This window comes from Ostrea edulis, chromosome 10, assembly GCF_947568905.1.
Source record: "Ostrea edulis chromosome 10, xbOstEdul1.1, whole genome shotgun sequence".
In the NCBI taxonomy this organism is placed as follows: Eukaryota; Metazoa; Mollusca; class Bivalvia; order Ostreida; family Ostreidae; genus Ostrea; species Ostrea edulis.
The window spans coordinates 23868140-23893477 of NC_079173.1; the positions used below are offsets into that span (position 1 = coordinate 23868140).

Here is a 25338-nt window from a genome sequence, read left to right on the forward strand (position 1 = left end):
TTTGTGTTATTTTTTGTTTGCTATGAAAGTTATTCACTGTTTCCAGAAATCTGTGATTTTTTGTGCAAAAATCGCTTGTTTTCCCCCCCAAAATGAGGAATTTAGGCTTATCTATTGTTCACAATTTTTTTTCAATATAATACTGTGTAGTGGGTTCTAACATATGCAGTTGATTTTTATGTTATTTTTTGTTTGCTATAAAAGCTATTCACTGTTTCCAGAAATCTGTGATTTTTTGTGCAAAAATCGCTTGTTTTCCCCTAAAATGAGGAATTTAGGCTTATTTATTGTTCACAATTTTTTCCAATATAATACTGTGTAGTGGGTTCTAACATATGCAGTCGATTTTTATGTTATTTTTTGTTTGCTATAAAAGTTATTCAATGTTTCCAGAAATCTGTGATTTTTTTGTGTAAAACCCAGTCGTTTTACCCCATAATAAGGAATTTAGGCATATTTATTGTTTATAATTGTTTTCAGTGTAACCCTGTATAATGAATTCTAACATGTGGAAATGTTTGTTTTGTTATTTCTTGTTTGATATAAAAGTTATTTATTGTTTCCAGAAATCTGTGATTTTTAGTTGTTTTTTTCCCCATTAATTTGCCCCTAAATTAAGAAATCATATCAAAATCAATCTAAAAATGGCTGAAACTGATTACACTAATCCCAATTAATCAGAATAACAATAAAATATAGTGTTTTAACATTGGGCAAATTTTGGCCCTTAATGCCCTTTGTCCTTTGTGTTTCGTAAAGCGTCTACTTATACGGCACAATACTGCAATGTAAACTTGTAAGTAAACATACACCCATAAAGAATTTTATTGAAATTTGCATTTTATGTGATGACTCTTTAATCAGATCAAATAATACATTCCAGAAATAAAAATATACATTTCACTCGTGTATAGTGGAGTAAAAATATAAAATAAACAGTTAAAAATGTATAGGAGCATATAAAGAATAGGTTATAAATAGGAATACATTATTATATATTACTGTATACTGTTGTTTACCTGACAGTGATATGACAATGTTTTGTAAGAACTAAGAACACATTATATATTAATGTATATTGCTGTTTACCTGACAGTGATATGACAATGTTTTGTAAGAACTAGGAATACATTATATATTAATGTATATTGCTGTTTACCTGACAGTGATATGACAATGTTCTGTAAGTGCATATATATATCATCTCTAATCCTACATGTACGTCTAATCCTACATGTACGTATAAAAAGATACATCACATAAAATTTTACAAATAATAATTATCATCTTTCATTCTACATTGTACTAGCTGCGTACGTCATGAAAGTCATTATATTTCATTAACAGCTTTTGCATAAAAGATATAACTTACAAAACATAAATAATTTCTATACATGTATGTATTTCATTAGAAAATACAAAGTTATCTACCCTTTACGTAAATATATCGCATGCGTAAAGGTCATTCTACTAACCACAGTTAAATTTGCGATACTTGAGAATTTGGGAGCAACAAGATATTTGTAGCCAATTATGCGTTGTGTGCTTCTTTTATACACAAAGACTGCTGCTATATGAAACATGATATGAAACTAATACCATCACAAACACTACCGTCATCATCTGTGTCACTAACATTCAAATATGGATGAATTTCAGAGAGGCAGTTCCATTAGTTGTCACCCGTTACTGTTTTATGCGCACGCATTGAACACAGTGGACGTTTCATTTAAAGAAAGTGGACTTTCTCTTAAAACATAATCAGTTGTATGGATTGATTTGGAAATTTTGTTTCATCAAATAAACGTTGTTTGTCAAAATTGCAATAAAAAGTTGTTCATGAATAGACTTTAATCAAATGATGAACGTTTTGAGTTATCTAGGCAGTACCGAACATTTTTACAGTATTGCGAAAATATTCCACTATCATACCCAAATTCAGACACCTACCTGTAAGTATTACGTCAGTAAAAGACCGGAGTGTAATACTAATCTTTTGTTTGTGAGTCTGAAGGAGAATGCTTCGACAATATTGAAACTACAAGAGTTGTAGACCTATGGTACTGACCTTTGAACTGTAATTAGTAGGATGGGGCCCATAACATACGTCAACAACTCTAGTAGCCTCAATAGTGTTTTAATCATGATGATAAATACATGTAAAATACTAAGCAGTTAGTACATGAGGTACGGTTGTAATGCAGCAAATAGTACTAATTATAGATACAGGTGTGTCACTCGATATTTTTCTATCTGAACATGCATTGCATTTCTTATGAATTACTGTAAGTGCATGTTGAAATACCGGTATATCAATCAGATTGAAAGGTTTTGACAGCATTGCTTCTTCTCTACATTTTCACGGGTGCTAAAATTACTTTGACAATCTAACTACGTAAAACCTCGATTTTCAACAGCTGAAAAGTATTTCTGATCCACAATGATACGGAATTAGTCCCGGTAGGATTGTCCAACAATTTCAATAGTCCTTATAAAGCAAACCTGAAACAATAAACAAAAAGTTTCATTTTTTTCCAATCTGTATATACAACTTTTAAATTCGACCGTTAGTTTCTTGTTTCAATCCACTTCACACAGTTTTGAATTCACTTCCGCAATCTAATTTACAAAATAAAATACGGCGCAGATGTAAGTAGTCTGATTTTAATTAGATCGTTCACTTCCGTTACTTATCCATATGATAAGGCTAAGACATCTTCACCATATGTTTTGATAGCGCCAATTAAAAAATAACGAAAATAAAACTCAACATTATTAGCAGTAAATCTGTATCAGAAGAAAAGAAAGATCTACCACAGCATGTCACAAAATTCATCGTGTTTCCACTTAAAATGAGGAACACATATATATGTGTTTCTGAAAACGTTTACCTGCTACACATCCGGTCATGAAGCAAGCAGCATTTCCGGCTATCATAGCTCTGAGAACAATCTTGGAGAGGTCAGATTTTCTTGATGGAACCAGAGCACCTAGCCCTCCTAGTAAAATTCCTATGGATCCAAAATTGGAGAATCCACAAAGAGCATACGTTGCCACCACCTCAGATCTAGTCTATTTGGAAAATAAAATATTTCAGACTTTGTTACCAACATATGATAATTTCTATTCCTAGAACTTTTTAAATATTTTCATATATTATCCATGTTGCTTTGTAATTTCACGCATAATTCAATATTTCAGTCAATCATGCATGAAAATCCCATACTAAATATTTCTTTTTGATTTTAGCCTTTTTAAAACGTTTATAGCAGTTGAGCCAGCCGTTGCTGTTTTGTCACTTTTACATTGTATAGTAAGCGATACCTAAGCTAAATCATTGAATGGAGGAAATGTAAAATATTCGTTAATTTTTAAAGCTATTGTGCGAAACACATGAAACATGTTTTAAAAACAACTTTACGACTTTCTTGTTGACAGCTGAAACTGCTCTACGAAACGATGTCAGATCTAATCTTCAAAAAGATAAATTTACAAACGGATATAGAGAGAAAATGCTTGACAGTTAGTCTACCATAGGGTTGTAAAAGTTTTAAAGGAAAATACTTTCATATTAAGTCGTCATCACATAATTTCAAAGAACCACTGTCATTTTAAAATTTACCATCATATCATATAACTGCATATTAGTCTTGTCGAGACTTTTAAAAATCCCCATGTGATTGTTGATATTAATATTTAGAGAACAAATTCATAAAATTTCAAGAAAGTACACCATGTTCAGTCTTCAAAGAAAAGAGATTTGTATTATAAGATAATTGATATTTCTTCGTTTAGTAATTTATTTTTGCAAAATACCTTTAGATTTTGCATTATATATATGATCTCTATATGATTATTGATGTCTATAACCAAACTGATAAGTTAATAACATATTTCAAGAATGATAGCAGCAAAATTAATGCATAGATAGTGGTAAAAATCAAAACTGTTTTCTCAGATATTTCTCTAACTTTAAAGATAAATTGATTTGGCACTTCAATACAATTTTTCGAATGACATAATTTCCAAATATTGAAAATGTTAATCAACAAACATGAGTTACTTGCCTCCAAAATACCATATTTGAGAACAGTGTCATTTAACTGCGGAAGAATGATGTTGTCCCCCTTCCAGTACCAATCCGTGTAATTGCTGTTCATGTAGCTGTCGAGGATGGGCTTGTTCTTTATGATTTTGGATAATTCATCGTATGCCACGAACTCGTTAGTGAACGTCTTCAGTCCTATCAGTCTTCCAATAGATCGGCAATCATCAGGTGATGTTCCCATAAAGAAGGCGATAGGGTAAAACAAATACGAGCATATGAACTGAAAGGAAAAGTAGAAAAATGCTGACTTGGTGACCAGACACTGACTACATACGTATTTTTATACGATTAATTAGACCATGTGTGTTGTACCTTACTAATTTCGCGGATTCTGGATGGTGTGTGACCTGAAAAAGGTATTTCTCAGGTGGAATTATGGGATTATTTCCAACCATTTTATTCGTTTTCAGGCTTGGATTCCTTCTCTTAGAATACGTATATCCGTATTCCGGTTAGTATCATATTATGAGATTTTTATGCGATTGATCACTGTTCGTTATCTTCATCTTTCATCGCATGAAGTCGTCCTTTGGTATTAGAGATTTAGATGGTAATCTTCAGACAATTGATTTAATACGTGAAAGTATGCTCTGCGTAACTATGATCAATTTTTAAACCGAGACAGACTGTTGACAGATAAATTGATGTCACAAGTGTTTCAACAGTCTCGTTTAAAGTAAGCATTTTGTAAATCCCATGATCGTATCTGCAAATGCAACATGTCATTATGTAGAACGTTGTCTGATGTGATTCATACTAATCGTTAGACCGATTTAACTACAGATTATTCCGTTTACCTGATCTAGATATATGGCTCAAAGCCTGTGTAACCGTTCAACAGGGGATGCTTACTCCTCTTAGGCACCTAATCACACCCTTGGTATATCCAGGGGTCCCTGTATATCTTACCCTCAACTTTGTATTATTTATATGATTTTTTTTTATTGATCACAATTCGTCAACTTCAACTTTTATCGTAACTAGATTTTTAGTGTGAACGACACAGAAACATATAAATATATCAAATTATTCCTAATCAACCTGTGTGAATCATGACCATACAATTAAAAAAGGAACATTATAAAACTTTGTCGTACAATCATTGGTTACATTGTTATAGTTTGAGTGAATGAAAGTTTGAGTAAATGAAAGTGTGAATAAATGAAAGTTTTGAGACATCAAATCAACGTTTATTTGATCTCATTAAAAATGAAAATATGAAATAACTTTGAGTTTCGAGTTACTTAAAAATAAATAAATACAAGTTGAATAAGAATATGAATGTGGCACAATGGAAATACATTTAAGAAATTACTAGTAAACATAGACAATACAATTTGTCATTGGATTAAATGCTGTCTGACATATTTCATACCAGTTGAGGCAAGTATCTGCACACGATTGTGACTACGAATTACTCTGTTTACCCGTCGAGATATAGGACTCACAGCGGGTGTGACCGGTCGACAGGGGATGCTTACTCCTCCTAGGCACCTGGACACACCGGAGATGCTCTGTGTTTGTCTCTTTATCTTTATTTCATATTCTTTATTTATAAGTTAAGAAATTGATCACTGTTCGTTATCTTCACCTTTTAACACAGCTATCAAAGCGTTGAGTTTCTCCGATGTTTCTTATATGTTAATATTCCAAAAAGTCTAAAATACCCGGTGATCATTAAATCAGCAAGTCAGTATCCATAGACGGTAAACGCATTTCAAATTTGGCAGAAAATGACCGATATGCAAATTGTGAATGAAAATGAACGTGCTTTCTGAATCGGTGAACTCTCGAGACATTTTAGACAGAATCCATTAAATTATCTCCAAGAAACGTGAATGGGTTTATGTGTATTCTGCTCATGCACTTATACGCATTCCACGTATTTCGCCTTATTTTTGAGATGTTTTCCTCGTACAAGACCAGTAATGCTATAACCGGAATACGTCCAATACCGCCTGAACGCCGCGCGAAAAATTCATTCCCTGTGGGAAGTACACTACATATAGATACAGTATTCTTTTAAGTTGGTTTAAATAGCATATACTTTCCTCACTATGATTAAAACATGTTTCAAAACAACAAGCAATATCTACATAGTTTTTCAATAGAAATATTAATTCATATGTAAATTTGTTTTCTTAACTTACGTCAAACGTAAATCCCTCAATTTCTACTTGTTCACCAAACCAGGTTAGTGTTGCATTGACGAACTTGAGTATGGAGAGGAACGCCATGACGTTCACCGCAATGGCGCCCACGACTTTGATAGAGCTGGTAGCACCCGAGGACGCCGCCTCAATTATGTTTCTGTCAGTGCTAAAAAGAGGAAGGAATCTCCACTATTTATCTCATGGGTGTTTTTACACGTTTTTATTTTTTATTTTAATGGCTTTACTACTGAGTTTTAATTAAATTAACATAGAATTCTCTACGATCACTCTCTTCAGAAAAGAACACAAGAATGGACTTCCTAGCATATGTCTTCCATTTCAACTACCGAATAACGGATACATTCTGCGGGTAGAAATTTTTTCGATTTGATCCCTTTAAAGTCGCAGAAATTAGACAACAGCAGAAAATATCCGTTACGGTATGTACGTTTGGAGCATTAATGAAGGGACAAATGCAATGCTGGGTAAAAACATATACAATCACAACAACCACCTCCTTCTCTTATAATGAAATGATAATTTGAAGTAGTGACTGCTGTTTATTATTGACTTCACTTTTTCAAACAACCAGTCTTAACATCGTTACAGTATCTGCAGTTTGCACACTTACGATTTACCCATCTTGTTGAAATCTTTTGAAGAAGATCTCGACTTCTCCACCTCGGGATAAGCTAGCTTGGAAATGGCCAGAGCTGCTGGTGCAGACATCACAGAGGCGGAAATCAGATGGTTCGCTGGCACCTGAACATGAAATAGCTCACATGTATATACATTAAATGGACCACGTACAGCCTACACGATGCAATGGTCGAATTTCGGCAAAACTGAATCTTTCTCACCCCAAAACTTATGTATGCACCAAGAACACTTCCTGCAATAGTTGCAAATCCCCCGACCATAATAGCATGTAGTTCCGACATCGTCATGTCCTTCAGGAATGGCTGGATCATCAATGGAGATTCCGTCTAAAATATCATCAAACTTGACAATACCCGGTACTACAGTGAAACCTGACTAATCCGACACGTAATGTTGGAGAGAAATTTGTGTCGGATTAGACAGGCTGTCGGATTAAACAGTGTAAAGAACATGGAATAAAAATAATATTGGTAATGTAATTCACTGTTATTTTATAGCTAACACTGGCACAATTAATCTTTTAGTGAGCGATATACCATTCCAACAAAGATATTTCCGGCAGCATTAAGGGATTCCGCCGGTGTCGTTCCCATGCAGAAGGCCAAAGCACGTCCAATAATTATAACTACATACTGCATCACTCCTAAGTAGTACAGCACAGAGATGATGGCGTAGAAAAACACGACCAGTGGTAACACCTAAATATATGTAAAATCATGTTACATTTGTCAATGATTATGAAAGGCGAAGATAACGAACAGTGATCAATCTCATAACTCCTATAAGCAATACAAAATAGATAGTTGGGCAAACACGGACCCCTGGACACACCAGAGGTGGGATCAGGTGCCTAGGAGGATTAAGCATCTCCTGTTGACCGGTCACACCCGCCGTAAGCCTTATATCCTGATCAGGTAAACGGAGTTATCCGTAGTCAAAATCAGTGTGCCAAGAACGATCTAACAATCGGTATGAAACACGTCAGACAGCATTTGACCCAATGATAGGTTGTACTGACGAACTAGATCGTTATAACGACCATAGAATTTGCGAAATGCTGACTTCAATCGAGGCTGTTGAAACCCCTGTTCCATCAACTTGTGTCAGTAGCATGCCTCGATTTAAAAACTGACCATAAACAGAATAAGCTCTTGCGTATCGAATCAATTGAGAGATATAAACACCATATGCAGGTGATAATGGAATATTGCTACATAAATATGGGAAGTTGACGATGGAGAAGCTGAAATCATCCCGTTTGTCATACAGTTGTCAGTTTGCCGTTATTATTATGGTACATTTATATAATGCCTTATATATTCAGAACAAGTACCCTAAAGCGCTTTACATGTAAAATAAACTAAAACAAAGATCAATAAATGCAAAAAAAGGACATAGACTAACACTTAACTGAGGTTAAGATTGTAACTAAGTGTATGCAAAACCATAATAGATTATCTAACACATTCTCAACGTTTATGAAAATGTTTTTATGATAACCTGTATTTAATTATTCATATTTAAACAGAAAAATTACAAATGAAACGCAAGTTCAAAAAAAGATGTTTTAAGTTTTTTCAACTTTCGAAACAAAGATATTTTGTTAAACACCACTCTGATTCTAAGCACATGTTCTCGGAAATTGAATTGAAAAATATGCTACAGTTCCTCATTGACAATATCTCCGTGGTCTTTGGTGATCAGGTCTTCCAACAGTCTGTTGGAATTCCCATGGGCACGAATTGTGCCCCTTTGTTAGCTGACCTGTTTCTATATTCATATAAAGCAGAATTTATTCAAAAACTTCTACATGAGAAGAAAAAATATCCTGCTGTGGTCTTCAATTCCACGTTTAGATATGTCAACGATGTTTCACCTATCAACAATAATAACTTTCATTCATAGGTCGATTCTATATATTCCTGTGAGCTCGAAATAAAACACGACACAGAGTCGTCCACTTCTGTTTCATACTTAGATATTTTATTGAAAGTAAATATTAAAGGCAAACTAACAATTCAACTTTATGACCAACGGGATGATATCAGCTTCTCCATCGTCAACTTCCCATATTTATGTAGCAATATTCCATTATCACCTGTATATGGTGTTTATATCTCTCAACTGATTCGATACGCAAGAGCTTGTTCTGCGTATGGTCGGTTCTTAAATCGAGGCATGCTACTGACAAACAAGATGGTATAGGGGTTTCAACAGTCTCGTTTAAAGTCAGCATTTCGCAAATTCTATGTTCGTTATAATGATCTAGTTTGCCAATACAACCTATCATTGGGTCAAATGCTGTCTGACTTGTTTCATACCGATTGTTAGATCGTTCTTGGCACACTGATTTTGACTATGGATGGATAACTCTGTTTACCTGATCAAGATATAGGGTCCACGACGGGTGTGACCACTCGACAGGGGATGCTTACTCCTCCTAGGCACCTGATCCCACCTCTGGTATATCCAGGGGTTCGTGTTTGCCCCACTATCTATTTTGTATTGCTTATAGGAGTTAAAAGATTGATCACTGTTCGTTATCTTCACATTTCATTTACTGAAGAAAACCTTCCCAGGACAAAAGTGTGCATGATTCATTCATAATACAATCAACTTTTACCAGAAAGTCTGTATTTTTCACTATCACATGTTAGTACTATTATGTAAACTGGTAAATGCAATTGGTTAAATTAAACATATCCGTACTACTCGCCATTTCATACCAAAAAATATCGGTGAACTATTGTCAAATTTAATTTTGGAAATTTTTTACAGTATGCAATTAAGCTACGAAACTCTCATATGGTGTGCTATTATTTGTTTAATCTAAATTGTACATCGTTGTAACATTGTTGTCTACTCACTCTCCACCATGTCATTCTTGTTTCTTTGTATAATTGTATTTATGTATATCCAATGAGCCTGTGGCTCATGGAAATAAAGAATCAAAATAACTAACAGCTATCGTATGATTTGTCCTTAATGATGACGGAAAGAAAATTAATTGATGGTGTGTTTGTTTGTTTGTTTTACGTCCTGTCGAGAAGTTTTCGGTCATATAGAGACTTTGACGGAAAGAACAAAATATATCATCACTCTTATTTCCCATTGTTTTCCACGATATTTTCAAAAAAAACCTTAGAAAGACACGTAGCTAACATTTTCGAAATGTACTGCAATACCTGGTCCATAGACATATGTTTCTTACAGACACTTAATAGTTTAGGTTGAAATGAATTAAGTGTTAATTGAGAATGTGTTAGATATTAAGCCATGAAAATATTTAATTTTAAGTCTTTTAGTTGCTAGAGCTGTAATGATATATAATGGATATGAAATATTTATAGATTTCCCCCTTTAGCTTCAGAATTGTGAGTCTCCCTAGTACGTATTTCATCTGGACTTCAAAGTTCAAATATAGCATGGGGCACAATCTGTTCTACATAATAACATTTGAGTTTTATATCTTAATGAAAGGTGAAAATAACGAACAGTGACCAATCTCGTAACTCGTATAAGGAATACAAAATAGAGAGTTGGGCAAACACAGACCACTGGATATACCAAAGGTGGGGTCAGGTGCCTAGAAGGAGAAAGCATCCCTTGTCGAACTTTACACCCGTCATGAGCCCTATATCATTAGGTAAACGGAGTAATCCGTAGTCAAACTAAATGTATAAAGAACGGTCCAACAATCGTTATGAAACACGTCAGACAGAATTTGACCCAGTGACAGGATGCGTGGGAAAACTAGATCGTTATAATGACCATATAATTTCTGAAATGCTGCCTTTGCACGAGACTGTTCAAACCCCTGTAACATCAACTTGTTTGTCAGTAGCCTGCTTTGATTTAAAAACTGATTATACGCAGAACAAGCTCTTGCGTATCGAATCAGATGAGAGACATAAACACCATATATAGGTAGTGATGGAATATTGCTATTGCTAAATAAATATGGGAAGTAGACGGTGGAAAAGCTAAAATCATCCCGCTTGTCATAACGTTGAGATGTTAGTTTGCCGTAAATTCATTTAAAACAATTTTCGCTACTAACACACCTTATCCATTCCTACATGTATTCATATTGATGACTTTCAAGATGGCGAAATGTTTTCATCGCTCAAATCTTAAAAATGCATAAACTGAAAGCTGAACATAATTTCATTTTAATTATCTGTGATTCAATTGCTTCTGAAAGAAGACAATGAGCGCATGCCGTAGTTTGGCAACCCAAGTTCATCGTTCTACACGTGAGTTTCTGTCCCTACATTCACTGACCTTGAAAGCGAAAAAATGTTCCATGAAGACATCTCCGAACAGGAATTTGGCGCCTTCATCGGAATAAGTCAGGAACTCCGTGACACGATCACCTAGATATTCAAACATCTTAAACCCGAACTCCCATCGGAGGATGATGAGGGCAAATATGTACTGCATCGCTATCCCCCAAAACACTGGATGCCACCTTACCTACGGAAGGAAGACTGGTTGAGATAAAACTTCGTCAAACCGGGATTATAAAAGTATTAAGTACCTAACGCAGAAACAATATTTACGATGCCATGTTAGCGATGATGTTTGCGCACAATTCGTTTTGCAAAAGTATGTGTATAATAATTCCAAAGCAAATGATAATGTGATTTTACAGTTTAATTCACTGATTCATTGAACTTAGAGGCTGCTAAACGAGACACAAAGCGTTCAGCTTCAGGTCATAGAGGTAAACTGCACAAACATAGTCTACTGTTGATATTTGGAGACGTTATTTTATCAACAAAACCAACGCAATATGAAGAAATTTCCAGGAAAATGAATGCTAGTTTCACTAGGAGGAAACAACTAGCCTCTGTCTTCAGACTAGTGACGCTTGTCTACAGGTGACAGCCATCCGCCTTACGTTTATAACTTTATGACTGTTCAAGAAGCAGTGACCACCACAAATAGTAAAACAGGGGCTAGTTATTCCTCAAGTAGAACACTGTCTTCTACACGTAAAACTAAAATAATTGAAATCTTCACGACCACTCACAAACACCAGTTGTAGATTAGCTTTGCTGAATTCTGATTCGTCTTACAGTTGACAAAATGCAATGTGTATGTCCTCTGGAATTGTAAAAACAATTTGATATAAAAGGATTATCATTCATCAGAGGTACTCTTACTTTTGCAGGATTGACAGAAAACAGGTAGAAAATGATGACGTAGAGCGCCAGTCCCGCCACAGACAGGAGGTTCCGGGGATGATCTATGGCGACATCAATTATGACGTAGATAACTATTGCAGCGAAGGCGGCAAATTTTAAAAACCTAAAAATGTCATTGGTGAATCCATTGTATAAAGTACTTGAAAAAAAAAACCCAGAGATCAATTTCATTAATCCTACAATGCATGAAAAATTGACAGAAGGACAAAACATAAGTGATGATATCAAATTCTGCCACAGAATCATTAGTCTTCATCATGCATAGTGGTATGTACATGTTCTTACATGTAAAAATGCGAATTGTAATTCTATATAGAAAATTACTTAAGTAAACTATTACATGAATATCAAATTGCATTTCAATTAAAGATCTGTGAATCAATATTGATTAAAATACATGCATATATAATTAAAAATGATTTTTTTTTATACACAAACGATCCACAAGGTGTATCACGAACTTTTCGTCGGAAATTACAAGCGATGCAGTTGGTAAAGAAAACAAGATGGTGACGTGACGTACCTAGCAAATAGTTTTGTTTACAGAAATTCAATAGTCTAAAACGTCAGGCACCTGAGTAATTTACCTATGCGTAATGCTCTGAATGACTTATTAGAAAATCAAACAGTTTCGAAAGAAACTGAATTGATTTACCGTGATTATCCACGAAACTTTTTAACGAGAAAAAAAACGATTTCTGAGAATATGTATCTGACGAAAACGATAGAGAGGTATACAAGGAAATATTGCAGAATTCATACGCAGCAACAGCTGCAAATTTGCTGGGACAGATCCGCCCCTTATAAAAACCAGAGAGCTACAGATCCACACTTTATAAAAACCAGAGAGCTACAGATCCACACCTTATAAAAACCAGAGAGATACAGATCCGCCCCTTATAAAACCAGAGAGCTACAGATCCACACCTTATAAAAACCAGAGAGCTACAGATCCGCCCCTTATAAAAACCAGAGAGCTACAGATCCACACTTTATAAAAACCAGAGAGATACAGATCCACACCTTATAAAAACCAGAGAGATACAGATCCGCCCCTTATAAAACCAGAGAGCTACAGATCCACACCTTATAAAAACCAGAGAGCTACAGATCCACACCTTATAAAAACCAGAGAGCTACAGATCCACACCTTATAAAAACCAGAGAGCTACAGATCCACATCTTATAAAAACCAGAGAGCTACAGATCCACCCCTTATAAAAACCTAAGAGATACAGATCCACCCCTTATAAAAACCAGAGAGCTACAGATCCACCCCTTATAAAAACCAGAGAGCTACAGATCCACCCCTTATAAAAACCAGAGAGCTACAGATCCACCCCTTATAAAAACCAGAGAGCTACAGATCTACCCCTTATAAAAACCAGAGAGCTACAGATCCACCCCTTATAAAAACCAGAGAGCTACAGATCCACCCCTTATAAAAACCAGAAAGATACAGATCCACATCTTATAAAAACCAGAGAGCTACAGATCCACACCTTATAAAAATCAGAGAGCTACAGATCCACCCCTTATAAAAACCAGAGAGCTACAGATCCACCCCTTATAAAAACCAGAGAGCTACAGATCCACCCCTTATAAAAACCAGAGAGCTACAGATCCACACCTTATAAAAATCAGAGAGCTACAGATCCACACCTTATAAAAACCAGAGAGCTACAGATCCACACCTTATAAAAACCAGAGAGCTACAGATCCACACCTTATAAAAACCAGAGAGCTACAGATCCACACCTTATAAAAACCAGAGAGCTACAGATCCACCCCTTATAAAAACCAGAGAGCTACAGATCCACATCTTATAAAACCCTTCCATTTACGGCGCAGGAAAAAATGCGCACGGTTGTGATCTTAGATCGCTGTATATTCTTTTATTTGTAAGATCATCTTCATTTCACGTCTGATAACTTCAACTCACGTCATGTTAAAGCATGGCGAAAATTCTATCGCTATCCAAAGTAAAGATTTTGAAGTTACCTACGGGTATATAGTCGAGCTGTCTCGCACAGCTACATTTATGTATGGGATTTCCTTCCACGGGTAATAGCCGGGGTTGAAGCTGGGATCCATGCATAATGAATTTCTCTAAGGCACTGAAGAATTCACTATGCATGGATACCAACTTCCGCCCCGGCCAAGGGTTGACTAAAAACCCATTAGAACTTAACGTATGAGCTGTTCCCAGCAAAAATGGAAAATAGTGCTAAAATTTGAACTATAAAGAACATCCCTCAAAATATTAGAGCAATGTTGATTGTCGTTAAAATATTACAGTCAAAGATGACAACCAACTCGTGATTGGTAATCATGACCTATTTCTTTCCAAGTATGCAAAAAATGACGTCACATTTTTTCATTATGACGTTTTTTGAAGAAAAAAACATTGTTGGATAAGATAAGGGTCTTTTTTGCAAGGAATAATATAATCTAGCATTTCGAGACCAGCGTACTATACCGCTCAAACATTAAGGAATATCCACCTATCTATATATCTACAAAAATGTACATATGATAATTAATCAATTTCATGCAAGACTTACCATGATATGAATATTTTGAATCTCCTTCCTCCATGAGACTTACAACAAGGTTTGATATGTCGGTAATAAAAGGTGTTTGTTTGAGAGCCGAAAAGTTTGAAAAATATATGAGTCATCAATATAAAGACACCTAAGAGCGTGCATACTAATAGACGCATGGATGGTTCCTTGTCCAGCTCAAATGTCCTCACTATGGCAAACGCAAAATATACAAAGTAACCAGCGATGAGACCGATGTAAATCACGAAGATGATTTCTTTCCAGTGGTTGTTGAAGAATGCATACACCTCTGTTTGGATCATTAGTACGCCCCTGGAGCAGGCGTTCATTTCCTCTTTATCCTCGTTGTCCTCCTCATCTACTACCACCACAATGCTTCTTTCATTCAACGGGGTTTCTCTCTACGTAGTAGAAACGTCGGATATAAAAACAAAATTAGAACATGGACCTCAAACGTCCTTCTAACGACTTTTTAATGATTTTTAAAATAATTATTAAAATATCTGTATATTGTTGAAATGACTTGATAACAGTATTCAGAAGTTTTGAATTTCACAATCAAAAATATCCTCTTTTGATTGAAATCGTCCTAAAATGGCCTATCTCAGTGGTCAACTCAAGTCTCAAGCCTGGGCCATTTGAAATGGGCATATTTTCTTAACAAACTGGTCAAATAGCAGAGCCTTGGAACAATCGTTCAAGTAGTTACACTGCGCATGTCATTTGTTAAAAGTCTTCCTAATGTTCTGTGGTCAGAGTTAGGGTTTTTTTTACTGATCGTTAGCAAATTTGTTATTCTGTTGTTTCATCATAAACAAAATGGTCTGAATGAGATTTTTTAATGATGAATAAACCTTGGTCCATGATTATAATATAAACCCAACGTTAACGCTATCTAATGTTTCCATACTACACGCGAGGGCCTAAAAAAGAAATTCACGATTCATCTAATTGCAGCTTTGACCGTTCTTAATATCGACCAATCAAAACTAGCCTTTTTGTTGCTGCAGACTTAGAGAAGAGCATTCTTTCAAGTGGCATTCACCTTGTTCAAAAGACGTCCAAGACCGTAGCAAAGGGTCACAATGTGATGGGGAGGAGGGGGGGGGGGGCTTAGGATAAAAATTTACACATTTTTTTCAAAATAATTTCTTACTTAAATTATGGCGAATCACTAAAAAAGAATGACAGAAGAGTTTGTCTGGACGGAAAGACCAACGAACACTTAAAGGACTATGTTACCCGAGTGGTTCCGAATGGATCATTTCAGAAGGAAGCAGCAGACGACAAATGACCTACCGAATAATCGTTGTCCTCCTTTCCGTTCTTCATCTTATTAATGTTTCCTTTGTTCCCAGCAGGTTCCCCATTGTCGTAGGCTGGGTTGTCTTTCCCGTAGTCTCCTCCAACGTGCTTCATGGACCTCAGTTCAACTGACATTGTTTTGACGAGATCTGTCTTTCAGCTGCGATTTCTATATCATGGACCTGGAAAAAATGGTGTCTCTTTAAGGAGGCTGGGTAGTCAGTGAAGACATTTCATATTCTATTATTTTATTGGATATGATAAACGCATCAAAAGAAAAGGAATGTTAAATCCAGCTTAAATTAAAAAAAAATCCCAATCTAAAATCGTACATTTCATTTCAAGTAATCAATGAATAATTTTGAGAATCTTTAATAAAAGGTGTCTTTTAAAAATCAAAATGATGTAAACTCCCTAGAGTTAATGAAAATTATATTAGGTGTATTTCGTGTATTCAATAGAAAGTCTGAAGTTTCTTCAAAACACCTTGAAAATTCATTTAATTGCTAAAAAAACAACCCAAAAACCAACAACTGACAAGTCGGAAAGAATTTCGCGATAAATCTGAAAACCGGAAGTGGTCCTCATCTGCCTAATTCAATTATTAAGTATAAGATATGAAAATCTTTCCATAGAAAAGTAGTAACGGACGGACAGACATAGTGATTGCTATAATAATAGGAATCTGAATATTACCTTCTATGAAAATTCGTGTCATAGAAAGTACTATTATAGTATTGATATTAAAACAATCAAAATCCCATAACTGTGTAAAATCTGAAATCATGTGCCTTATCCAGATATCATAAAAATCTAAGTTGTCACATGACGTAGTCGGTAGAAAGTGATGATGGACCAGGGGCGGATCCAGGAATTATGGTTACGGGGGGGGGGGCACTTTATGACGCAGTGGGTCCAGGGCGAAGCCCTGGTGGGGGTCCAGGGAAGCCCCCGGAAACTCCTGGATTTTACAGATTTTATGGGGCTTGAAATATTTCTCCTATTAAAGTTGAAATTAATAAATTAATAAAATGACCCAAATTTTAAGGGGTTTTTGAAAAAAATGAAGTTCTCCCAATAAAGTAATTCAAGAAATCAAAGGATTTTATCATTTATTTCTCTGGGAGTAGAAGAAATTATTGCTTCTTTTATCGCTTAGTACATTTTCCGAAACAAGATTCCGCGATTTACCTTAACTTTGAAAATCTTTCAAATCCGCCACTGTGGATGATGACTCTGATGTGTCGCGACCCTAATTAGAATATGAATGCTCGTATATCAATTCATCCACCGCAGACTATGTAATACTTTTGAAGAAAAAAAATAAGCGGCCGATCTAATGCTGCATCAAATTGTTTTCTTGTATATATAAAATATGTTGAATATAAATTCCTTTAAGCTTATCGCCGCGCACGGGTGGAAACATTTTATTTCGGCGCGGACTCCCTTGAAAACTTTGGATTGAAATTCCAATTTTTCTATTCATTTTCAATCCACTTAGTTTTACTCTTATTGTATTCATGAATTACGTTTTACTCTTACTGTATTCATGAATTTACACGCGCTGAAAAAATGTTCCCATCCGTGCGCGGCGATCAGCTTAGATCTTTTCAATCCGCGCTGAGTTAGCATCTGCCCGTCGCACCGTGATGTCAACTGTTTTGACTGTAACAGATGAACATCACGAATATAAAAAAAAAAACAAACAAACATGAAAGCTCTATCTTAAATTGTTCAGGAGATACTGAATAGGTCAATTTTTTTTATCAAAAGTAGGTCAAACTTCCAGGTCAAGGTCACAAGTTCAAACACCAAATTATAACAAGGTCTTGCCATTAAGAATCTATACACAAATGGAAGCTTTGCCTTAAATAGTTAAGGAGATAATGATTAGGTCAGATTTTTAAGAAAGTGGGTCAAGGTCACAAGTATCACAACGTCTTTTCAAAAAGAATTTACATACCAAATATGAAAGCCCTACCTTGAATAGTTCTGAAGATATTTTATAGGTTACGTTTTTATCAAAGCAGATAAAATTCCAAGGTCACAAAATCAAATGTCATAGCATGAGATGAAAAGGATCTACCTTAAATTATTACTATTATTATATAGCGTTTTATCTAATTACATGCAATTCAATTACCCTAAAGCGCTTTACATGTAAAACAAAGAACAATAGACACATAAAGAAAAAGATATTAAATAATATTAAACTGAAGTACATGTAGCTAAAAATAGGCAAAACTATAGAATCTATTTTTAAAAATAACTGTATGCATAACTACCATATTACAAATTAAATGCAAGTTTAAAAAGATATGTTTTCAGTTTATTTTTGAAAACAGTTAATGAATGTTTGAATTGAAGATCCAGGGGAAGGCAGTTTCACAGGGTTGATGAAGACACATCGAACCGCCTTTCACCATATAGTTTTGTACGAACACGTGACTTTAGAAGGGATATGGAATCCGCAGACCGAAGTTTTCGCTGAGGGTGGTACACATGAACTAATTCCGGGTTATTCATGTATGATGGAGCTAATCCATGAAAGGTGAAGATAACGAACAGTGATCAATCTCATAACTCCTATACGCAATACAAAATAGAGAGTTGGGCAAACATGTACCCCTGGATATACCAGAGGTGGGATCAGGTGCCTAGGAGGAGTAAGCATCCCCTGTAGAGCCTTGAAATTATACAACAGCATTTTATATTTCGTTCGATATGTCATAGGTAACCAGTGAAGCGATATGAGAATTGGTGTAATATGCTCATGTTTCCTTGAACGTGTCACTAGCCTAGCAACAGTGTTTTGAAATATCTGTAACTTTTGCAAGGATGCTGGATTAAAACCATAGAGAAGTGTATTTCCATGATCAAGACGGGTGTAATCAGTGATCTAACAAGTGTCCTGCGCGCATCTTCCGTTATAAGAGGTCTAATTCTACCGATATTACGAAGTTCGAAAAAAAACAAAACCGATTTAGTCAATGCACTTATTTGACATTTCATGCTAAGTGCATATGCTGTCAAAAAACATCCCAAGATTTTTGACACATGAAATCCTAGTGATAACAGATCCACCGAAAGCCAGTTGATATCCTGAGGATTCACTAGTTTTACGTTTTGGGGTAAAGATAAGTTCTGTCTTTTCCTGATTTAGTTTGAGAGTGATATTTTGCATCCAGTTCAGATTATATTGAATAGGTCAGAGATTTGAAAAGTTGGTCCAACTCCAAGGTCAAAGTTACAATGTCAAACTTCATGAAAAAATAATGTCTTCCCATAAAGAATCTATATATATATATATATATATATATATATATATATATATATATATGTTTATATATGTATACACGACAGTTTAGTTCAAAATGATTGTTTAAACAAAGGATACTTTACAATGAAATATATAACATAAAACGTGAAACTAAAAGTCATGGCACTACGCTGTGTACAACATACATATTTTTCTACAAGATATCAAGCGGGGAGACGTCATTAAAATGGTGCGTGATTTAATCCTTGGTCGTCACCAAGACCGGCTTCAAATTTAGGCCTATGCTCGGCGCTTACGGCCATTGGGCAGTGAGGGTTCTTTAGCGTGCTACACCTACTGTGACACGGGGCATCCGTTTTTAAGGTCATCTCCGAGGACCCGTGACAGTCACACCTCATGCCGAGCCTTTGGCGATGGAACTGTCACTGCGGTGGGATTCGAACCCCGGGCCTTCCTCATGCGGGGCGAACGCTCTAACCTCTAGACCACCGCAGCGGTCTTTTTAAAACGAAAATTACAAGGATATAAATGTATTGCGAAAACCTACAAATGCCAACATGGGAAGAATAGTCTGTTACCGCAAGATGGTAACCAAGGGGCGTAACTTCGTTCAAATGTTAATATGTTTATTGTTTTCACATTTACAACTTGATTAGCTGTGCAAATAAAGCGTGTCATTGTGCCTATTAGAAGATATTCGGCGACTGCCAGACACAATAAAAACAAAAAGTACATACTGTCTGTAATGTAAATGAGAAGTACATATTGTCTGTAATCAAAATTTAGATGAAAAGTACACATCGTCTGTAATTATTTAGATGAACGTCTTTTAAATGGTGACGCTTGTCAATTCAATCAACAATACCGAGAGTAAATCAAACATATCGTTTCGAATGGACGTGAAATCAAGCTCTTTTGTGCCACTCAAAAATTCTTTACATTTTTGTCACTAACCGCAAAAAATATTTCGCTTCTGATTCCATGTCATTTTGTCGATCTTCTCAACCAAAGACACAAGGCAAAACAAGAGCTGGTTAACCAGACAGTACAAATGCTGGGAAAGGTCTTCGGAGACGTTTAAGAAATTCGTTTCCCCAGCCGTTAAAATTGATGCACTGTATACTTTTAAAGTACCTGTAGTTCTTCGTTTTGTATACTCGTGCGTGCATTGTTTACAATTGCAATGTTTGAAATCATGAGAAAATACCTACCATAACAGTTTGTAAAGATACACTGCATCACAGGCAAAAACACTGCAAGCAATGCAGACATGTGTAAATCTTGATAAATATGGTAAGTCTATCTTAAAAGCCATTGTTCCCGACAGAAATGCAAGTAGAATGTACGTATAAGAATGAATTTCAATTTTGAAAATACATGAGGGGGTAACCTGCAACGCATCGAGCTGTCATACTTTTCATGAAACGCTTCATGAAGTGTGCCGGTGAAGCGTCGCAGACCATACCCACATGTATTTTCAAAAGTGGAATTTATGAAAGGTGAAGATAACAAACAGGGATCAATCTCATAACTCCTATAAGGAATAAAAAATAAGGTGTTGGGCAAACACGGACCCTTGGATATACCAGAGGTGGGATCAGGTGTCTAGGAGTAAGCATCCCTTTTCTACCGGTCACACCCGCCGTGAGTCCTATATCTTGATCAGGTAAACGGAGTAATCGGTAGTCAAAATCAGTATGCCACGAACGCCCTGACAATCGGTATGAAACACGTCAGACAGCATTTGACCCAAAGACAGGTTATATTGGCAAACTATTTCTTGAGTATTTCTTTCAAGAATGTACACCATCTAAGATGATCCACTTAGTTCATCAAACTTTTCATGACTGATTCAATTCTCAATGAGCCCCAAGATTGATTTGTTTTGTTTGTGTGTCACAAACCCTTATTTATTCATGTCCGACGCGGTAAATTGCTGCTTTTCAATTACAATAGATATGTAATAAAAATAAATGAAAACTTATTTTTTCTAATTAGTTCAATTGCTTACACTATCAATCATTCTATGCTCTATTAAATGTATTCAGACTTATAATCAAAGGTTGCGTCTGTTTAATTATACATGTATTTGAACCTTCAACATGAGTGTTCCCGTGGGGATCGGGGTTAGAATAGGTTCTCAGTACCCCTTGCTTGTCGTAAGAGGCGACTAAATGGGGCGGTCATTCGGATGAGATCGGAAAATCCGAGGTCCCGCGTCACAGCAGATGTGGTACGATAAAGATCCCTCCCTGCTCAAATGCTGTAAATGCCGAGCATAGGCCAAAATAGTGCAGCCCTTCACCTGCAATGGTGACGTCTCCACCTGAGTGAAAGATTCTCAAGAGAGACGTTAAACAATATGCAATCAATCAATATGAGTGTCGTAAAAACCCGTACAATTTGTAAATTCTTGGCCATGCCACTTTAATGAATAACGAAGTGTTATTATCAAACAAGTCTGATTAGGCAAATTATTCCAAGCCCTAAAAAGAAGAAAAACTACAACGGGTATTCAATTGCTTTGATGGCATACTATCGGGTTTTGCTAGTTTACATTATAGCTTTGCTTTTTAAAAATATTTGCAAGATCTTCAGTGTTGATAGTCCACCTCAGAGTAATATTTTAAAAATAATTGTTCGAATTTCTACCAATGTCCAACTTTCTCAGATCTCGGAATGATTGAACGTCTTGTAGTCCGTATGTTTCTAGGGGAGTGGATTGGACGGTCTGCACTTTTCTATGGGGTGGCTTGATCTTGCACGGAGCGATTCTTACAGGAAACCGTTTGCATGGAACGTTGAAGGGTTTGCACGGAACACTGAACGGTTTGTACGGAACGCTTAGTGGTTTGCAGAGAACGCTGAACGGTTTGAAGATATGCACGGAAAGGAACGCTGAACGGTTTGAAGATTTGCACGGAACGGAACGCTCAGTAGTTTGCACGGAACGCTGAATGGTATGCACGGAACGCTGAACGGTCTGCACGGAACGCTTTGGAGTAGTAGTAGTAGGAGTACTAGCACGCTTTAGAGTCTGTATTTGACTTCCCCATTGAGAATTGTCCACTAATAAAGAGACGTCACTCGCTGTAGGTGAACTGCAACAAACTTTGACCTAAGCGAGGCCGTAGCAATGAGGGTTCATTATCGTATATCAACGCCTGCCGTGACACGAAACTTACGTTTTAAGGTCATTAAATGCGCTTGGCAAAGGAACAACCACTGCAGAGTTAAACAATCTTACCTCCCGGGTACGATGCTAACACTTGAGTACGATGTGAACGCCTTATCCACACGAGGCTACTGCGATCGGTTAATATTATTTTGATATGCTATGCTCAACAAAACCAATTTCAAGGTTAATAATGAAAACTACATATACAGGAGTAAAAATACAGACATCTTTCAGAAGGTTTGGTGTATGAATAACACAATTCTAAACATATTACTAATAGTTCATGGGAAATAAATCGACTCTACATCAAATTTGTTTATCTTTCGGTTGACTAAATTCAGGTATTTAAGTCCGTTCTATATATTTTCAGTTTATGAACAACCAACCTTTTGGAGTTTTAAACTGGTTTGATTTCAATCTCGTCATTCAATTTTACAAGAACATATATCACACACATATATATATAACAATTCTGAGATGTTTAACGTATAGATTACATGTTAATTACTCAAACATGTTGATAGATTAAGGATCACGTTGCATTTGTCTTACCTGTCAATCCGATGTGGCAGCTACAAATTGATGGGTACTAATGTTGATAATATCGAATGCGCAGCACAAAACCGTGTAATATCGAATACACAGCATAAAATCGTGTAATATCGAATACACAGCATAAAACTGTGTAATATCGAATGCGTAGCACAAAACCGTGTAATATTGAATACACAGCTACAATGTAAAACCGTTAATATTGAATGCACAGCACAAAACCGTTTAATATCGAATATACAGCACAAAAGCGTGTACTATTGAATGCACAGCACAAGTGTGTAATATCGAATGCACAGCACAAAAGTGTGTAATATCGAATGCACAGCACAAATCCGTGTAATATCGAATATACGCAGCACAAAACCGTGTGAATATACCGTCAAAATGACTGGATGAATGGCTGCGTGTTTTAAAAAGAAAGCAAAGCTATAAACTGCGTAAACATGAAGAACAGGTACATTTTAAAACCTTGTAAAATATATCAACGTGGGAATCAAGTCATTTATTTAATTGTCTACTTGTGCATTATGAGATATAGTATGATGTCATATAATGGAAGACATGCTAATTTGTTTCTAGCAAATAGGTAGCGTAATGTACTTGCGAATTGTACACAATGTACTTGTAAAACAAAGATCGGTATTGAGAGTTCTATGATTCACCAACAATGAATACTGCAAAATAACGCCATTAAGGACGCTTGTCTTACTTTCGTGTGTGTACAATCTAAATTGAAGATGATTTATTTAAACTACACATGTGTACTGGTGGGTACGGTTCAGTACACATTTTCAATCAAGCCAGGTAATATCAAACCGTCACGGGGGCAATCTAAATTGTACTAGCCTTGCTTCAGGGTTTTATATGGCAATGCTTTGGGTGTTCTTCTTCTTTTAATTTTATGCGACATGCATGCATTCTTTTTTTTTCTTCGTTTATTTTTAACTGAAGTTGCAGTATGGTGTCTGAATACGCTGTTCGGGTTGGAGGAAACTCGTTAAGAACAGCGCACTATACGAGGAGTGTCGTATTTTAAAGACTAAATATACACAGGTGGAGGGCATTAACTATGACGCTATAGCGATACATGTTGCGCCTTATGAAAAGTATGACGGCGATAAGCGTTGCAGTTCATAGCCTCATGAATTTTCAAAAATGAAATTTGTTTTATATTTACATTCTAATTCTATTTTTACATTCTACATTCACCCCTATCAGAATTCCCAGTCGTTTAGAGGTACACTGTACTACATGTATATTTTTCAAGATCCATATGCACACAGTTCATGAATCCGAAATATACCAAATGAATAGACCATTTTGCGTTCACCGTTCACCAAATTGTGTTCAGAATTCGCTCTGCGTGCAAGAGTGAAAGTAGAACGTTTCAGGGACTGTATCAATACAATTGATTAAAAAAAAAAAATCAAAGGCAAAAACATCGGGAATGCAAATATTCCTACAATAATCAGCGACACAGGTGTCTTTATTAGTCATTTCTTGTTCCGGCTACACGTCATGTCGCATGGTTCTGGAAATTAACGGAAGTACGGTTTGTAACATCTGGCGAGAAAAAGATCATAGTGCCTATCGGAGACTAACCCTGCACACTTTAAATATATACTTTAGTGAGATTATGTCAAACACGAGTTTTAAATCGTTGAAAAATCTGTCTCTTCATAACTAAAATTTATGATGCAGCCTGTCCTCCATAACTTGTATCTCTTACTTTTTCTTTTCCTTTGTTTGTAGCTATAGTATGCACATCTTTAAGGTGTTTTTTTTTTTTTTTAAATTTATATCTTTTTCTATTTATGATTCATTAAGACGACTTACCATTATCTTTTTACTGTTTATTGATCCCGTGGGGATCCGGGTTAGAATAGGTCCTCAGTGCCCCCTTGCTTGTCGTAAGAGGCGACTAAATGGGGCGGTCCTTCGGATGAGATCGTAAAAACCGAGGTCCCGTGTCACAGCAGGTGTGGCACGATAAAGATCCTTCCCTGCTCAAAGGCCGTAAGCGCCGAGCATATGCCTAAATTTTGCAGCCCTTCACCGGCAGTGGTGACGTCTCCATGAGTGAAATATTCTCGAGAGGGACGTTAAACAATATTCAATCAATATTATTCATTGTACCTCATGTACCACTGATGGATGATGTGAGCGAAATAAATGAACTTGAAAACAAACAAAACACCATTTGCCCATATAGAGGTAGGTAAGTGATATGAAATGCCAGAAATCGCACACTCTGTAATACTGGTAATACTGGTAAACAACGATTACCACTTTATCTTAGAATGTAAATCCCTATCCACTTTACCA

The 25338-nt window shown here is 36.0% G+C and overlaps 1 protein-coding gene across 3 annotated transcripts; it reads right to left on the minus strand.

Annotated features, from left to right (window-relative positions):
* Positions 1–801: 801 nt before the first annotated feature.
* On the minus strand, positions 802–23526 carry LOC125665587 (solute carrier family 28 member 3-like). Of its 3 annotated transcripts, none has more exons than XM_048898296.2 (12): positions 23011–23526; positions 15995–16182; positions 14696–15096; positions 12090–12234; positions 11206–11397; positions 7458–7619; positions 7122–7247; positions 6893–7023; positions 6259–6427; positions 4068–4328; positions 2892–3072; positions 802–2502 (listed from the first exon to the last, which is right to left on the minus strand). In XM_048898296.2, exons 2-12 carry the CDS (start codon positions 16133–16135, stop codon positions 2480–2482), a joined length of 1932 nt encoding a protein of 643 aa, XP_048754253.1. In that variant the 5' UTR covers positions 16136–16182; positions 23011–23526; the 3' UTR covers positions 802–2479. The 3 variants fall into 3 exon arrangements, with proteins under 3 accessions (XP_048754253.1, XP_048754255.1, XP_048754254.1); XM_048898298.2 differs by lacking the exon at positions 23011–23526 and adding an exon at positions 22528–22592; XM_048898297.2 differs by lacking the exon at positions 23011–23526 and adding an exon at positions 19466–19689.
* Positions 23527–25338: the final 1812 nt, after the last annotated feature.